Source organism: Trachypithecus francoisi, unplaced genomic scaffold (genome assembly GCF_009764315.1).
Source record: "Trachypithecus francoisi isolate TF-2019V2 unplaced genomic scaffold, Tfra_2.0 Lachesis_group14, whole genome shotgun sequence".
Taxonomy (NCBI): Eukaryota; Metazoa; Chordata; class Mammalia; order Primates; family Cercopithecidae; genus Trachypithecus; species Trachypithecus francoisi.
Genome location: NW_022681459.1, coordinates 50,687,328 through 50,704,345, shown reverse-complemented (window position 1 = coordinate 50,704,345; position 17,018 = coordinate 50,687,328). Strand labels below are relative to the sequence as shown.

At 45.5% G+C, this 17,018-nt stretch overlaps 1 protein-coding gene across 18 annotated transcripts in view; it reads right to left on the bottom strand.

Annotated features, from left to right (window-relative positions):
• Nucleotides 1–17,018, bottom strand: part of SFI1 (SFI1 centrin binding protein) — a 126,639-nt gene that overhangs the window by 28,213 nt on the left and 81,408 nt on the right. For 16 of the 18 annotated variants that reach the window (XR_004442397.1, XR_004442399.1, XR_004442398.1 and 13 more), the window contains 6 exons: nucleotides 16,537–16,698; nucleotides 13,106–13,176; nucleotides 11,178–11,270; nucleotides 8,665–8,762; nucleotides 7,190–7,256; nucleotides 2,451–2,581 (listed from right to left, as the gene is read on the bottom strand). Coding sequence is in view for 13 of the 18 variants with exons in the window: in XM_033233296.1 (XP_033089187.1) it covers nucleotides 2,451–2,581; nucleotides 7,190–7,256; nucleotides 8,665–8,762; nucleotides 11,178–11,270; nucleotides 13,106–13,176; nucleotides 16,537–16,698 (622 nt within the window). In the remaining 5 variants the exon portion in view is untranslated. The remainder of the gene's footprint in view (nucleotides 1–2,450; nucleotides 2,582–7,189; nucleotides 7,257–8,664; nucleotides 8,763–11,177; nucleotides 11,271–13,105; nucleotides 13,177–16,536; nucleotides 16,699–17,018) is intronic. The other 2 variants (XM_033233302.1, XM_033233303.1) reach the window with 1 other exon arrangement.

Here is a 17,018-nt window from a genome sequence, read left to right as displayed (position 1 = left end):
CGTATTAGCCAGGATGGTCTCGATCTCCTGACCTCGTGATCCGCCCATCTCGGCCTCCCAAAGTGCTGGGATTACAGGCTTGAGCCACCACGCCCGGCCAAAGCCAGCTATTTTTTGAAGGAATCTTATACCAGCCCACAATATAGGACCTAGGTAAAGGCAAAGCTGCTCTGTCTGCAGAAGCTGGAAGAGACAAGAGTTGTCCTTTCATCAGCCTATATTCCCCGTGGCCACCACCTAAAACCATCTCCCTGGACTTCATGTTAAGGAACCCAGAGTTTTGGCTAATCTCAAACTAGCATTCAAAACCCTCCAGATGGATAGATGGACAGGCAATTAATTAATTAATTAATTAATTATTTATTTATTTCGAGATGGAGTCTCACTCTGTTGTCCAAGGCTGGAGTGCAGTGGTGCTATCTCAACTCACTGTAACCTCTGCCTCCTGGGTTAAAGCGATTCTTGTGCCTCAGCCTCCAGAGTAGCTGGGATTACAAGCATGCGCCACCACACCCTGCTAATTTTTGTATTTTTAGTAGAGACAGGGTTTCACCATGTTGGCCAGGCTAGCCTCAAACTCCTGACCTCAAATGACCCACCCACCTCGGCCTCCCAAAGTGCTGCGATTACAGGCATGAGCCACAGCACCTGGCCTGAAATTCTCCAGATTTAAGATGACTGCAACTTCTCCCAATGCATGCCCCTCCATCTCACCTCTCTGTCCTAAGATAAAGTACACTGAACTTAAGGTTTCCAACACTGTCACTTTACTAGTTCCATGCACCTGCTCAAATATCTGTTGAATATCTATCTATAGGGTCAGCCCAATCCCTTCAGTCTGGGCCTCCCCATCTTGCCCACTCCTGCCACCATCCTCACCCTCTCACTCACAGGAAGCCTCTCCCAGATACTTCCATGCTCAGCCTCCCTCGGCACTAGCTCTGAGCGCTGAAAGAACTTGTGGCTGACATGACTGGGGACACATGGATCTATTCTCTTGAATTAGTTCTCAGTTGTTTCTTGTATATCAATCTTATCTCCTCACAAAAATTTCACCCTCCTACAAAATCATCAAAAAGCTCTTCCTCTTGATCAAGGAGAAAGCACCTGGACTTTGGAACTGGAGATGTGAATTTAAACCCTGGCTGCGCCACTTACTAACTGTGTTACCAATTATCATTTTGAACATGATCTCTCAGGATGGCTGTGAAAAGGAAATTATTAATGAAGATAATGATGCCATGGGCAGAATCAGTTTATTTATTTGTTTTCTGTCTTCCATCACACAATGCCCAACACAGTGGCAGACATACAGTTAGTGATTAATAATTTCTTCATTACAGACCGGGCGTGGTGGCTCATGCCAGTAATCCCAGCACTTTGGGAGGCCAAGGTGGGTGGATCACAAGGTTAGGAGTTCGAGACCAGCCTGGCCAACATAGTGAAACGCTGTTTCTACTAAAGACACAAAAAATTAGCTGGGCATAGTGGCGCACACCTGTAATCACAGCTACTTGGGAGGCTGAGGCAGGAGAACTGCTTGAACCCAGGATGTGAAATTTGCCGTGAGTTGAGATCATGCCATTGCACACCAGCCTGGATGAGACTCCATCACAAAAATGAATAAATAAATAATAATTTATTCCTTATGTCTCACCACATACTAAGAACGTGCTGTGGGCAAGTTTGCCCCTTGTGGGAACTAAAAAGATGTAGCTCTGCTCCTTGAGCTTTCTAATTTTTTTTTTTTGAGACGGAGTCTTGCCCTGTTACCCAGGCTAGAGTGCAATGGCATAATCTTGACTCACTGCAACCTCTGCCTCCCGGGTTCAAGCAATTCTACTGCCTCAGCCTCCTAAGTAGCTGAGATTACAGGCATATGCCACCACTCCAGGCTAATTTTTGTATCTTTAGTAGAGATGGGGTTTCACCATGTTGGCCAGGCTGGTCTTGAATTCCTGACCTTGTGATCGGCCTGCCCTGGCCTTCTGAAGTGCTGGGATTACAGGCGTGAGCCACCGCGCCCGGCCTGACCTTTGTAGTTTTGTTGATGACTATAATTTCAAGACTTCAAAAAGCCAGGTTTAGCAGAATAGGAATGAAGTGTTTCGGGGAAATGACACTCAAGAATGTCTGCCAAGGTGATGCAAGGTCTACCATGCTCTGATCCGGAAAGCTAATGAGCTGCTTTAATGGAGCTCTCAGTGGCTAATGATGAAACAAGCTGTTTTGAAAGCCCTTGCAATAAAGATGGACAAAAGATTTCCCAGGGGAAATACTATCTTGTCTTTTCCTGCTAGATGAAATCAATGAGCCCACGTTATTGAAAATCCAGGAAGTACTAGGGCCTGAGGTCTGGGAAGCCGAAAAGCACAGCAAATGGGCTGTGTGATTGGCAGAGTTAGATTTGAGACACCTGCCCCAGTGCAGACAGGAGCTGAGCAGCATACCTGTGGAAACGTGTTGCTTTTGCATTGAGGACACTGTCCTGCTGGCGCCATCGCCAAAGTCTCTTCCACGTGTGGAAGGCAGCAGGCAGGGTTCTCTGCTGGAAATGACCATCCGCTCTGGCCTGTAGCAGCTGAAGTAAAACAAAGAATGACCATTGCACTTAACTTTTTTTTTTTTTTAAATATGACCTTTCAGGGTTACACTCTTGTGGGAGGATTGCTTCCTATATAATAAAAATGAGAAAAAGATGAAAATTATTATCTTTGCCAATATGCTAGAAGAAAAATGAAAGAGGTGAAAAAATTTTCACTTAAACATTGGTTAAACATTTCTGCAAATACATACACACACACACACTCTCTCTCTCTCTTCCCCATGGCTTAGGTGTTCATACCCATTACCTGTTTCGCTGTCTGTTAGCATGCGACTCACTGATATGTATAGGGTTTTCAAACCTAAACAATTTATTAGTCCTTTGTCACGTGTTATAAATCTAAATATTTCCCCACTCCACAATATTTATCTTTTGATTTTGTTTATAGTGTTTGTCATACACATTTATGTAATTATAAAAGTCTACTATTTTACTGATACATCAGTAGGTAAGACAGACAATGGACGTAAGAATACACTGTATATGCCTCCATGATCCAAAACTTGGGGGGGAAAAGCATATATGCATGTGTAGAGGTTTTTTTTTTTTTAGACAGTCTCACTCTGTTGCCAGGCTGGAGTGCAGTGGCACAATCTCAGCTCACTGCAACCTCCGCCTCCCGGGTTCAAGCGATTCTCCTGCCTCAGCCTCCCAAGTACCTGGGACTATAAGGCACATGCCACCACACCCAGCTACTTTTTGTACTTTTTAGTAGAGACGGGGTTTCAACATGTTGACCAGAATGGTCCTGATACCTTGACCTCACGATCCGCCTGCCTTGGCCTCCCAAAGTGCTGGGATTACAGGTGTGAGCCACCGTACCCGGCCAACATGTGTAGAGGTTTTAAAAACATGGCTACAAATTCTTTGATCTTCCTTCACTGAGAAGTGATCTATGTTTCCTCCCCTTGCATCTGGCTGGGATAGTGACTGCTCTGACGAATAGGGCATGGTAAAAGTGACACTATGTGAGTTCTGAGGCTATATAAAGAGCCACAGAGCTTCTGACTTGTTCTGGAACACTCATTTTGAAGCTCTGATGGCTGACTACCCCAAGGCCACCATGCTGCAAGGAAGCCCAAGCCTCACAAAGAGGTCGTATATAGGTTCTCTGGCTAACATTCCCAGTTGAGCCCAGTCTTTGAGTCATTCTAGTCCAGGATCTAGAGATGTACGAAGAAACTTCTAGATGATTCTAACCCCTTGCCATTAGAATCTTTTCAGCTGAGGCTGATTTTGGAGCAGAAACCAACCATTCCCATAATGTTCTGTCTCAATCTTTGAGAATCCATAAAGCATAATAGAATGGTTGTTGTCTTATACCACTGAATTTGGGGTGATTTTTTACACAGCAATAGATAACTGGATCAGTATGCATATGTATATGTATATGAATAGATGGGTACATACACTCCTACCCCCACAGAGGAAGAGAGATACCAGCTTTACCCATTAAATGTCATGAATGGTTTCATTTTTTCTTCTTTATGTCTTTTTATACTTCCTAAATTCTCTATAATATCTACACATTGCTTTTCTTTCTTTTTTTTTTTTTAATGGGCATTTTCAAATGCAAGCAAAAGTGGAAGCTGACAGTATAATGAATACCTATTACCCTACCACCCAGCTTCAACAGTTAGCAAACAATTCGCCATTCTGCAGAGCACCATCCTTTGGTATTCGTGGGGGACTGGTTCCAGGGTCCCTCTCAGATACCAAAATCCATGGATACTCAAGTCTCTTATATAAAATGGTATAGCAGGCCAGGTGCAGTGGCTCACGCCTGTACTCCTAGCACTTTGGGAGACCGAGGCAGGCAGAGCTCAGGAGTTTGAGACCAGCCTGGGTAACATGGCAACACCCCACCTCTACAAAAAAATTACAAAAATTAGCTGGGCATGGTGGCTTGCACCTGTAGTCCCAGCTATTTGGGAGGCTGAGGCAGGAGAATCGCTTGAACCTGGGGAGAGTGAAGCTGCCGTGAGCCAATATCATGCCACTGTACTCCAGCCTGGGTGACAAAGTGAGACCTGTCTCAAAAACAAAATAAAACAAAAAACTAACAACAACAACAACAACAAATTGATGTGGCATCTGCATATAACCTAGGCGATCCTCCTGTATACATCTCTAGATTACTCATAATACCTAACACGATGTAAATGCTATGTAAATAGTTGTTATACTATATTGTTTATATATTGTTTAGGGACTACTGACAAGAAAAAAAGGTCTGTATATGTTCAGTACAGACACAACCATTCTTTTTTTCTCTGAATACTTTTTATCCATGGTTGGCTGAATCCATGGATGTGGAACCCACAGATACAGAGGGCTGACTGTATGTTACTTTTTCAAAAGGAAGAAACCCACAAAAAATAATATTTTTATCTTGTCTAAGAATAGAAAGAACTGGCCGGGCGCGGTGGCTCAAGCCTGTAATCCCAGCACTTTGGGAGGCCGAGACGGGCGGATCACGAGGTCAGAAGATCAAGACCATCCTGGCTAACATGGTGAAACCCCGTCTCTACTAAAAATACAAAAAAACTAGCCGGGCGACGTGGCGGGCGCCTGTAGTCCCAGCTACTCGGGAGGCTGAGGCAGGAGAATGGCGTGAACCCGGGAGGCGGAGCTTGCAGTGAGCTGAGATCCGGCCACTGCACTCCAGCCTGGGCGGCAGAGCGAGACTCCGTCTCAAAAAAAAAAAAAAAAAAAAAAAAAAAAAAGAATAGAAAGAACTGACATGCTCCTGGGATACCTATACCGAGAGGTGATACTCAGATTGTTAGCTAAAGGTTTAGGAATGACTAAGCAGTGCTCTTCTTATTTTTCAGACCTGCTACACCTTTGAAAGCGGGCCATGCTAGATCAGCTGAGAGATGAAAATGCTGACCCCAGACTGTCTGCCAGTGTTGGGCCCCTGTGTCAAGGGGAGTGCTCGTTTTCCAGGAAGGAAATAAAAGAGACCCTCAGCTTTCCACCTTGAATAAACACAACCTTTCAACTCTGACACTCGGTCTTTTTCTGAAAGGCTTTCCTACATTCTGGTGAACCTGCATTACTTGAACTTAAGATAACAAGTGGCAATGTCTTTTCAAAGCCAGTAACATAATCCAAAGGCATGTCAAAGAATGCAGTGACTCTAGCATTTCCTAAGTGTGGGAGGCAAGAGTGATGCAAAAAGAGGCCATGCCCTACAGCATCCAAGCTCTACCAATTGATATCATCCTTGGAAAAAAGCTCTAAAGAAATCAACGGCAGTTCATTTGTTAGTCTGTGCATTCATTCATCCAAATATTAGCACATACCCCATGCCAAGCACTGTGTTGGGCTAAGGAGGAAAAAGGGACAGGCTGTACTCTAAAGGACTTCACAGCCTGTGAGGAAAGAGAAGCCAGTGAACAACCACAAGATGAATATTCTGATAAAGCCATGCCTCAGGGGTAGGGGTGGAGGTGGACTGGCCTGGGGGAGGAGGTGACATCTGAGCTGGAAAGGAGTGTGAAATTGAGAACTGGAGGTACAAAGAGAAGCAGGAGAGATAAGCAGGAGAGCACAGAGGACCTTTAGGGAAGCACTGGCAGCTTAAGCCGTCAGAGTGCAGTTGTGAAGGAACAGAGTGGCAACAGGAAAGGGGAGAGAAACAGACAGGAACCAGCTCCCAGAGGAGTTTGTAGGCCTTGCTAAAAATTTGGATTCTATCCCCAAACTACAGGGAACTAGCTAACAGGTGAATTTAAAGATTCGCCTCTTAGACTCCAGCAGAAGATGGAGGTATGGGTAGGGTGGGCAGCATGAAAATAACTGGGAGGAGTTTGGTTTGTGTCTTCCTCTGTTACACTCCAGAGATGACCAAAAAGGGGGCACTTCTCACAATGGCAGACACCATCAATTGAACCCTTTCCCAGTGAGTGTCAACATGGCCTTGAAATCCTTCTCAGTTCAACATTCCAGAAGGTACTCCCAACTGGCAGAATGGGCTCGTAAAGTCACACTTATTTGTCACCCTGGTGCTAACGCATGAGCCCTGGGAGAGCAGGAATTTTGTTGACTTTATATCACGGTTGTATCCTCAGTGCTTAGTGCAGTGTCTGAGGCACAGCAGTTGCTCAGTAGGTATTTCTTAAATTGAATGAATCTATCTTTCTCAATCTGCCTTTACTTATTTGTGGTCCTGACCTCACATCCTCCACCTCCGGGGACACGTGTCTCACACTGTTTAGTACTGGGATGCAGCACTTGCGCTCTGCACCTCTCCGTGTATCTCTTGCAGGTCCCACTAGGTGATGGGCTGGCTAACTCAGAGACTAAATGAATTTGAGTAAAGATGTGAATGGCTGATAAGAGCTCAGTACTTTCAGAGAGAACTTGTATTTTCATAGCAGATAAGAAATGGGAATCACGCAGACTTTCTGATATCAGAGGTGGAAACTGGAAGAAATGCCTTTGAGCTTTTTCAACACCCTATCTTCCAAAGAAGAACGACAAGACTTCTTGGCATAGGTCTTTTCCAAGAATCTTTCCAAAGCAAATGGGTCCAAGAATGTAAGCCAGGAGAGCAATCTGCTAAAAAGTACTCCATACCTGCTTGTACCGCCTCTTCTGAGTATACTGTAGCCACAATTTGATACACTTGCACAGCAGTGCTATCCTGAAACAAAAGGAAGAACATCACGTTTTTAAAACTTTGCTTTAAGGCAGGTAAATCGGGGTACAGTTACTTCCTGTGAGTTAAAGGCACCCCATGGGCTTATCAGTTTCATTCTAGGAGAGAGGGCAATAAGAACCTGGTATCTAATGTAACATCTGTCAACCTCTGATTCTGGACTGTGGATTGCCTACAATGTTGACAACTTTCTTGTGAAACCTAATTAGACCACCAAAAGCACAGTAGCTCTGGAGTTTAGGAAATATGTATGAAGTCCCCTAGATATCCTGAACTTTCTGGTTTCATGGCCAAAGTCTGGGGGTCCATGACATGTTGCCTCTCACACTAGGTTTTGTAAACCAGGGTTTGGAATAATATGTCTTGATAACTCTAAATGAGTCAGTTAATTACTGGAATTCTAACTCATTAAAAAATGCTTCAAAATTGGACATAAACTATGCAAATTAAGTTGATTATACTGTGCAGGGAGGGAAAGGGGAGAGCAAAGAAAGGGAGGACATGTTGAACATTTCTGGCAGCAAGAAAGTTCATACTTCCTTGCTCTGCAGACTAAGATCTTACTCCTACTTGTAGGGAGGGGACCAGGCAACTTTTATTTTTCCCTTTATACTTTCCACCCTATACATTCTGAGTTGTCCTCACAGAAATGTAGTGTTTTATTTATTTTAACTGAATGACTAGCGGTAAAATATTGACAACATTCCCTGCACACTTTAAGACTGAGTCACAAATGTCCCTGACCCTTCTCTTTAACACTAGTGCCGGGCGCGGTGGCTCACGCCTGTAATCCCAGCACTTTGGGAGGCCGAGACGGGTGGATCACAAGGTCAGGAGATCGAGACCATCCTGGCTAACACGGTGAAACCCTGTCTCTACTAAAAATACAAAAAAAAATTAGCCGGGCGTGGTAGCAGGTGCCTGTAGTCCCAGCTACTCGAGAGGCTGAGGCAGGAGAATGGCGTGAACCCAGGAGGCGGAGCTTGCAGTGAGCTGAGATCGCGCCACTGCACTCCAGCCTGGGCGACAGAGCAAAAACTCCGTCTCAAAAAAAAAAAACAAAAAAAAAAAAAACAAAAAAAACCACACTAGTAATGCATGAATTCTAACTTGTGAACATACTGATGCCGGTAGGACCAAGGCAGTGAGCGACCAGGCACATACTTCCGACTATGGTGGCCAAGAACTGATGCACATATGCTTATTCTATCTCCCATCTGATCAGCCAAAATCCCAAATTCAGGAACAAACGGTTTATAGCAGGACCTCCACCTCAGCAGGCCTTTCTGAAACTGCCACACTAACTCATAGAAGGGCAAGCGATTACTCCTGGAAAACAGTAAGTCAGAGGCACAAAGTCCCTGAGAGCCAGGGATGAAGCCAGAGTCCCTACCTGTAGTGGTCCCAAGCAGCACGCAGTAAGGGGAGCTGCTCTCTTTCCTTTTTCTCCTCAATCTGAGACTGCCAGAGGTTCCAGAACCTGTGCAGCAGCTAAAGCATGGTAGGAAGAAAATGGAAATTTACTGAGATGAAAGGTAAAACAGTGAATCCTTACTCCAACAGACTGTGAGCTCCCCCAAAGCAGGAATTACCTCAGTCAGGAGCAGCCAACATATATTGGGCATACAAATTAATGATGGCTGAACTATAGAGCTATTCTGGGCCAACATAAAAGGCAAAAAGATGGTTCTTCCAGTCTATGGAAATCTAGATGAAGAAGCTATTCCTAATCTCACAGAAGACAAAGACATTTCGGAAAGTCATTTTGGAAATTAAAACTGATTTTATTGCATATTCCTACCTATGAAGTAGTCTTGCATAAATGTTTAATTTCAATCTAAACAAGTCCTTAGATGTAACGATTACAGGAACCATGTAGACTAAAGGAAAATTAAATGACATCAAAAGGAAACAATCAGACAAATCAAGAACATAAAACATTGGGCCGGGTGTGGTGGCTCACACCTGTAATCTCAGCACTTTGGGAGGCCGAGGTGGGCGGATCACCTGAGTTCTCAGGAGTTTGAGACCAGCCTGATCAACATGGAGAAACCCTGTCTCTACTACAAATACAAAATTAGCCGGGCGTGGTGGCACATGCCTGTAATCCCAGCTACTTGGGAGGCCGAGGCAGCAGAATCGCTTAAACCCGGGAGGTGGAGGTTGCAGTAAGCTGAGATCACACGATTGCACTCCAGCCTAGGCAACAAGAGTGAAACTCCATCTCAAAACAACAACCAAAAAAAAACACAGAAACAAAAACAAAAGCAAACAAACAAAAACCCCACAATAAAATTCTACAAGGCTAGGCATGGTGGTGTGCACCTGTAGTCCTAGCTCCTCAGGAGGCTGAGGCAGGATATTCTCTTGAGCCCAGGAGGATGAGGCTACAATGACTATGATCGCATCACTGCACTCTAGCCTGGATGACAGAGCGAGACCCTGTCTCTAAACAGAATTATTATAATAAAAAAATAAATTGTATATACAAAATAACTGGCCTGTCCTTTTTTTAAAAACAGGCAATCATTTAAAAAAGTATACATTATGCTAAGTGAAATAAGCCAGCTGCAAAAGGACAAATACTGTATGATTACACCTATGAGGTCTCTAGAATAATCAAGTTTATAGAGACAGAAAGTACAATGGTGGTTTCCAGGGGCTGAGGAAAGAGGAAACGGGTACAGAGTTCCAGTTTTGCAAGATGAAAAGTTCTCGAGATGAATAGTGATGATGATTGCACAATGAGGATGTACATGCCACTGAACTGTACACTTAAAAATGGTTAAGGTGATAAAGTTTAAGTGATCCTGTGATCCCAGCTACTTGGGAGGCTGAGACATGAGAACTGCTTGAACTTGAGAGGCGGAGGTTGCAGTGAGTCGAGATCACACCACTGCAGCTGCACTCCAGCCTGGGCGATAGAGCAAGACCCTGTCTCAATAAATAAATAAATAAATAATAAATAAAGTGTATTCGGGTTGGGTACAGTGGCTCACACCTGTAATCCCAGCACTTTGAGAGGCTAAGGTGGGCAGATCACTTGAGCCCAGGAGTTTGAGACCAGCCTAGGCAACACAGTGGGACCCCGTCTCTATAAAAAATACAAAAACTAGCTGGGTGTGGTGGCTTATAGCTCTAGTCCCAACTACTTGGGAGGCTGAGGCAGGAGGATCACCTGAGCCTGGGAGGCTGAGGCTGTAGTTAGCCACTGTACTACAGCCTGGGTGACAGAACACCCTGCCTCTAAATAAGCAGAGAAAGAAAATGTGTTTGTATCACTACATCCCCTAGGTCAAGGTTAAAATCCAAAGTCCCTGAACTTTGAGTCAACTATCCATTTTCTTAGCAAACGGATAAAAAAAAAAGGATCAAACAAGGCAAAAACGAGAGTTTTTCTATCAGTAGGTAGGGATTACCAAGGAAAATGCAAACTAAAAAGGCCGAGCACAGTGGCTCACGCCTGTAATCCCAGCACTTTGGGAGGCTGAGACGGGCGGATCATCTGAAGTCAGGAGTTTGAGACCAGCCTGGCCAACATGGTGAAACCTCGTCTCTACTACAAATACAAAAATTAGCCAGGTGTAGTGGCGCACGCCTGTAATTCCAGCTACTCGGGAGGCTGAGGCAGGAGAGTCGCTTGAACCTCGGAGGCGGAGGCTGCAGTGAGCTTAGACCGTGCCACTGCACTCCAGCCCGGGCAACAGAGAAAGACTCTGTCAGAAAAAAAAAGAGAGAGAGAGAGAAAGAAAATGCAAACTAAGGTTTTAGAGTTGATAGTCTGGACAAATCTTGAAGCACGAAAGTCTTTTTAAAAAGAGTTCTGCTTAATTTGGCAAGACTGAAAAAAGAGCAAGAGAGAATAGCCATTAGGAGAGGTCCCTTGATACAGACGACAACCCTCACCGTGACACCATGCTGCCGGTGAGCGAGATTCCTTCTTATTTGCTGGAGATGGGCGTGGATCACATTGTCTTTTAGGGCTCTAAAGCAAAAATACTGTGCAAAGAAAGGACACAACTGATTACAAGGACTGGAATCAGCAGCGTCTGTAAACCAAGAGCAGGTGAAGGCAGACCGCGCCTCAAATGAGGGGAGAGAAGCGTGGTCACAGCTTCTCATAGCTGTTATTTCCCTGAGTGTTTCTCTACTTTGAGATTCACCTGGGAGTCTAACACAAGCCAGCCTGCGCAGCAGGCACTTAATAAATATTTGCTGAACCCTCCCTGCTGTCCATCTGTACTGCACAAGAACAAACACACCCACACCAGGAGAGAACCCCATGATCCACACGACAATTCTACAGACCAAGGTAAACATCAACTGTTGCCTGTCAGAAAAAGACAGACTTTTTGTCCATGGTGGTTTTGTGTTTTTGTTTTTTTACCATATGGGCTCAGTGCGTACATTTATATGATTATAAATGCAGTGCTGCTAAAATGGAAGAAGGAATCTTTAGTGAAAGGAAGGGCTGGGGTTGGGCCAGGATGGACCTGGATCCAGCTACATCAATAAAGCCTAAACGGCCAGGTGCAGTGGCTCACACCTGTAATCCCAACACTTTAGGATGCTGAGGCAGGAGGACTGCTTGAGCACAGGAGTTCAAGACCAGCCTGGCCAACAGAGGGAGACTCTGCATAAAAAACTAAAATATTAGGCCTGGCACCTGTAATCCCAGCACTTTGGGAGGCTGAGGTGGGTGGATCACGAGGTCAGGAGATCAAGACCATCTTGACTAACACAGTGAAACTGCATCTCTACTAAAAATACAAAAAATTAGCTGGGCATGGTGGCGGGCACCTGTAGTCCCAGCTACTTGGGAGGCTGATGCAGGAGAATGGCATGAACCCAGGAGAATGGTGTGAACCCCAGAGGCAGAGCTTGCAGTGAGCCGAGATCACGCCACTGTACTCCAGCCTGGGAGACAGAGCGAGACTCTGTCTCAAAAAAAATTTAAAAAAAATAAAAATAAATCTAAAAAATTAGTTGGACATGGTAGCATGTGCCTGTGATCCCAGCTACTTGGGAGGCTGAGGTGGAAGGATCACTTGAGTCCAGGAGTTCAACGCTGCAGCAAGCTATGATTGTAACATGGCACTTTAGCCTGGGTGACAGAGGAGACCCTATCTCTAATAATAATAATAATAATAATGATACTTCAACAGTGGGCATGGTGGCACACGCCTATAGTCCCAGCTACTCAGGAGGCTGAGGTGGAAGGATTGCTTGAGCCCAGAAGTTTGAATCTAGCCTGGACAACATAGTGAGACCCCATTCCTAAAAAATAATAATGCCTCACAAATTGGCTAAGCAAAGCTGATTTGCCCATATTTCCCCAAGCCTTAGGCTTCAATTTTCTGAGACAGAAGTGAAGATATCAGACTGGATTAGGGGTTTTCATACTGTGCTTTGTGGAGCCCCACAGGCTCCTGAAAACATTCGAAGACCACCTCGTATAGCAAGGGAAGGGAACAGTAGCAGGTAGAACAGGGACTGACTCCCTGACATGCTTCAACCACAGCATGGCTACTTTGACCTATTTTATAGATGAGGCTTCTGCCACTCAAAAGGGGTTTTTCCCATGTAAAAAAAAAAAAGCTCAGGACTAAATCTCTGAGGTTCCTTTATAGCTCCAAACCCCTCTGACCTTACACCATTAGCACCTGTAATTCAAAATGAAAACAGGGACACCTACAATGAAAGGAGGGTTTCATGACTAAAACTCACCCATAGCTGACTGCGTTTAATGAAGGTGATAGGGGTCAGGGTACCCCAAGAGTGGATACCCAAGCAAGGCTGCCGAGTGGAGCCATGCCAGGATGCAGGGCTCTTACCAGCTGGCTGTGCCTATGGTGCTCTTCTGCCATCTCACACTGGGCAGCTTCTTCTGCACACAGCAGCATGTCTGCCAGGAAGTGAAGGCCTCCAGTCTCAACAAGGTTCTGGCCCCTAAACAGTGCATTCTCAGCAAGCCACCTGAAGGGCCGTGGCTATCGGGGATAACACACGTGCCAGGTGGGCTGAGGTCCACCTCTGTCTACTCCTGATGACCCAAGGAAGCAGTGGGCAAAGGGAAACCCCGTCAGTTACTGATCAAACATCTGGTCTTGCACTCCTCCCCTTGAATGCTCATGAGATGAGAGGCAAAAAATACCTGAGATAAACTGCTACCAATTTCAGTAAACACTTAGAAATCACCATATCTAAAGCAGAATCTGCTCCTTTTTCCTGTAACCACTGTTTTGGAATCACAATCCAGTCAGATGTCTGAGCTCAAAACCTTGGTTATTTTCTTTTTTCTTTTTTTTTTTTTTGAGATGGAGTCTTGCTCTGTCACTCGGGCTGGAGTGCAGTGGCCGGATCTCTGCTCACTGCAAGCTCCGCCTCCCGGGTTCACGCCATTCTCCTGCCTCAGCCTCCTGAGTAGCTGGGACTACAGGCGTCCGCCACCTCGCCCGGCTAGTTTTTTGTATTTTTTAGTAGAGACGGGGTTTCACCGTGTTAGCCAGGATGGTCTCGATCTCCTGACCTCGTGATCCGCCCGTCTCGGCCTCCCAAAGTGCTGGGATTACAGGCTTGAGCCACCGCGCCCGGCCAAACCTTAGTTATTTTCAAACCTTTTCTCCTCCCACTCTCATCTAATCGGTCGCCAAGTCCATCTGCTCTCTTCCTAAATCTCTTGGCTCTCTCCATCCCCTCCTGCTCTTCTGTCCCCACCCCCAACACCCTGCAGTTCATCCGACTCATCCCTTACATAGACTGGTGAGCCTCCTCCCATAACTGGTCTCCCACCGGTGCTAGCCTCTCTCCGCTAATCCAGAATTATCCTTTCCAACGCACAAATCTGACTGCATTTCTTTTCTTTTCCTTTTTTTTTTTTTTTTGAGAGACTGGGTCTCACTCTGTCACCCAGTCTGGAGGGCAAGGGTGCCATCATAGTTCACTGTAGCCTCAAACTCCTGGGTTCAAGCGATCCCCCTAAAGCACTCGGATTACAGGTGTGAGCCACTGCCTACAGCCTCTTCTCTTCTTAAAAACCTCCGATGCCAGGTGTGATGGTGTGTGCCTGTAGTTCCACCTACTTGGGAGGCTGAGGAGGGAGGATTGCTTAAGTCCAGGAGTTCAAGACTGTAGTAAGCTACCATTGTGCCTGTGAAAGCCACTGCACTCCAGCCTGGGCAACATGTGACCCTGTCTCTAAATTTTAAAAAGTTAAAAAACCTCCAGAGGTTCCTGCATCTACCTTCCCACCATCTATACCTCTACAGCTCACTAGATTCTTGAATGCTTTTCCTCACCTCTAAACCTGCATAAATGTCATTCATTTTTGCCTTTTCCAATCTTCTGCAGTCTTCCCCTAAGACATCAACCTTCCCAACTTCTCATCTCCTATGACTTAAATTCTGCACAAACATTACCTCCTTGGCTGAATCTCCACAGTCGCTCTCACAGGACTTGATACAAACCTTTATGACAGTAGTTATCATCCCATATTTAAAGATCCATTTTCATGTTTATTTTCCCCACTAGACAATGAACTATCATTAATCTGAGCTTCCTCGTATCCAAGAATTTAAGCAGGAGTTTACACAAAGCAAGACTTTGATGAACAAAGAAAATGTGTGGATGAACATCCTAGGCAGTCCAAATTCTTATACGTGGGCACACAGTATGGTAGGGGTAGTGATTAAGAATATGGCTGGGTGGCCAGGCATGGTGGCTCACGTCTGTAATCTCAGCACTTTGGGAGGCCGAGGCAGGTGGATCACCTGAGGTCGTCAGGAGTTTGAGACCAGCCTGGCCAACATCTAGAAACCCCGTCTCTACTAAAAATACAAAAAAAAATTAGCCAGGCATGGTGGTGCATGCCTGTAATCCCAGCTACTCGTGGGGCTGAGGAAGGAGAACTGCTTGAACCAGGGAGGCGGAGGTTGTGGTGAGCCAAGATTGGGCCATTGCACTCCAGTCTGGGCAGCAAGAGCGAAACTCCATCTTAAAGAAAAAAAGAAAAAAAGAAGCATATGTACACAGGGCTGGACGCGGTGGCTCATGCCTGTGATCCCACTACTTTAAGAGGCTGACTGAGGCAAGTGGATCACTTTGGGTCAGGAGTTTGAGACCAGCCTGGCCAACATGGAGAAACCCCATGTCTACTAAGAGCACAAAAATTAGCTGGGCGTGGTGGTGGGCGTCTGTAATCCCAGCTACTCAGGAGGCTGAGACAGGAGAATCGCTTGAACCCGATAGGTGGAGGTTGCAGTGAGCTGAGATGGCACCACTGCAATTCAGCCTGGGTGACAGAGTGAGACTGTCTCAAAAAAAAAAAAAAGGCTGGGTGTGGTGGCTCATGCCTGCATGCCTGTAATCCCAGCACTTTGGGAGGCTGAGGCAGGTGGATCACCTGAGGTCAGGAGTTCAAGACCAGCCTGGCCAACATGGCGAAACCCCATCTCTACTAAAAATGCAAAAATTAGCCAGACATGGTGGCACATGCCTGTAATCCCAGCTACTCGGGAGGCTAAGGCAGGAGAATCGCTTGAACTCGGGAGGCAGAGATTGCAGTGAGCCAAGACTGTGCCACTGTACCCCAGCCTGGGTGACAGAGCAAGACTCCATCTCAAAAAAAAAAAAAAAGAATATGTACACAGGAGTTAAAGGCCCAGGTTTTGAAAATCCTGAATCTGCCAATGACTTGTGACTTTAAAATACACTCAACTCCTCTGAATCTGTTTCCCTGTCTGTAGAATGACAATAGTGGCACCTACTCCACAGCACTGCTATGAGGATGAAGCATAGTGTCTGCTACATAGTAAAGCGCAATAAATGGAAGCTTATGGTCACGGTGACAGTATCACCAAGAAAAAGCCAGTGGTGGCTATTTCCACCACCTAGTGGGTAGAGAAAAGCACTTATATTATAATACCAAAAAATGTTCATCAGGAAAGTGGGATTACCTCTGAGGGAAAAGAAAAATAATGCAATCAGGGAGAAGCAGATAGGTGTGCTAGCAAGGTTCTATTTTGAAAGCTGGGTAATAAGATACATAGTTGTTCATTTTATTATTTTTAAACTATAAATATATAAGTACTCTTTTTATACACAATCCCAATTAAACAAAAAATCTTAAGACTGCCAACAGAGAAAAGGCTGTTTTAAATCATTTGGCAATTGTTTCCCATGTATCTCATGACTTTTGTTTCACGTGCTGCTAAGCTCCTGCTGTCCTGGCTGAGGCAATGGACAGCCTGGGTATCTGAAAGGATACAGTGTTTCCAGTGAGTAAAGGTGCGCCGCAGGGCCATCTTCCTGGCCAGTTTCTCCACCTGGGCATGGTAGGCATACAAGCTCTGCCTCTGCTCCCAGGCCTGCTGCCAGTCACAGAAGTGTATCTGGAGCACGGTGACATGATGGAATCGCTCAGCCATCTCTGCAACAGAGAAGTAACTGCTGCTCCCTCAAGGTTAGAAGATGAGCTGGAAACATCTTTAAGACAAGCTGAACCCCACTACTGGCGAGAGCAGGGGTTCAAGGCTACACACACACACACACACACACAAAATGCTATAAGTTTTTTTGCTTTTTTTTTTTTTTTTGAGTTGGAGTGTCGCTCTGTCGCCCAGGCTGGAGTGTAGCAGCACAATCTCAGCTCACTGCAACCTGTGCCTCCTGGGTTCAAGCGATTCTCCTGCCTGACTCCCGAGTTGCTGGAATTACAGGCATGCGCCACCACCCCTCGCTGATTTTTCT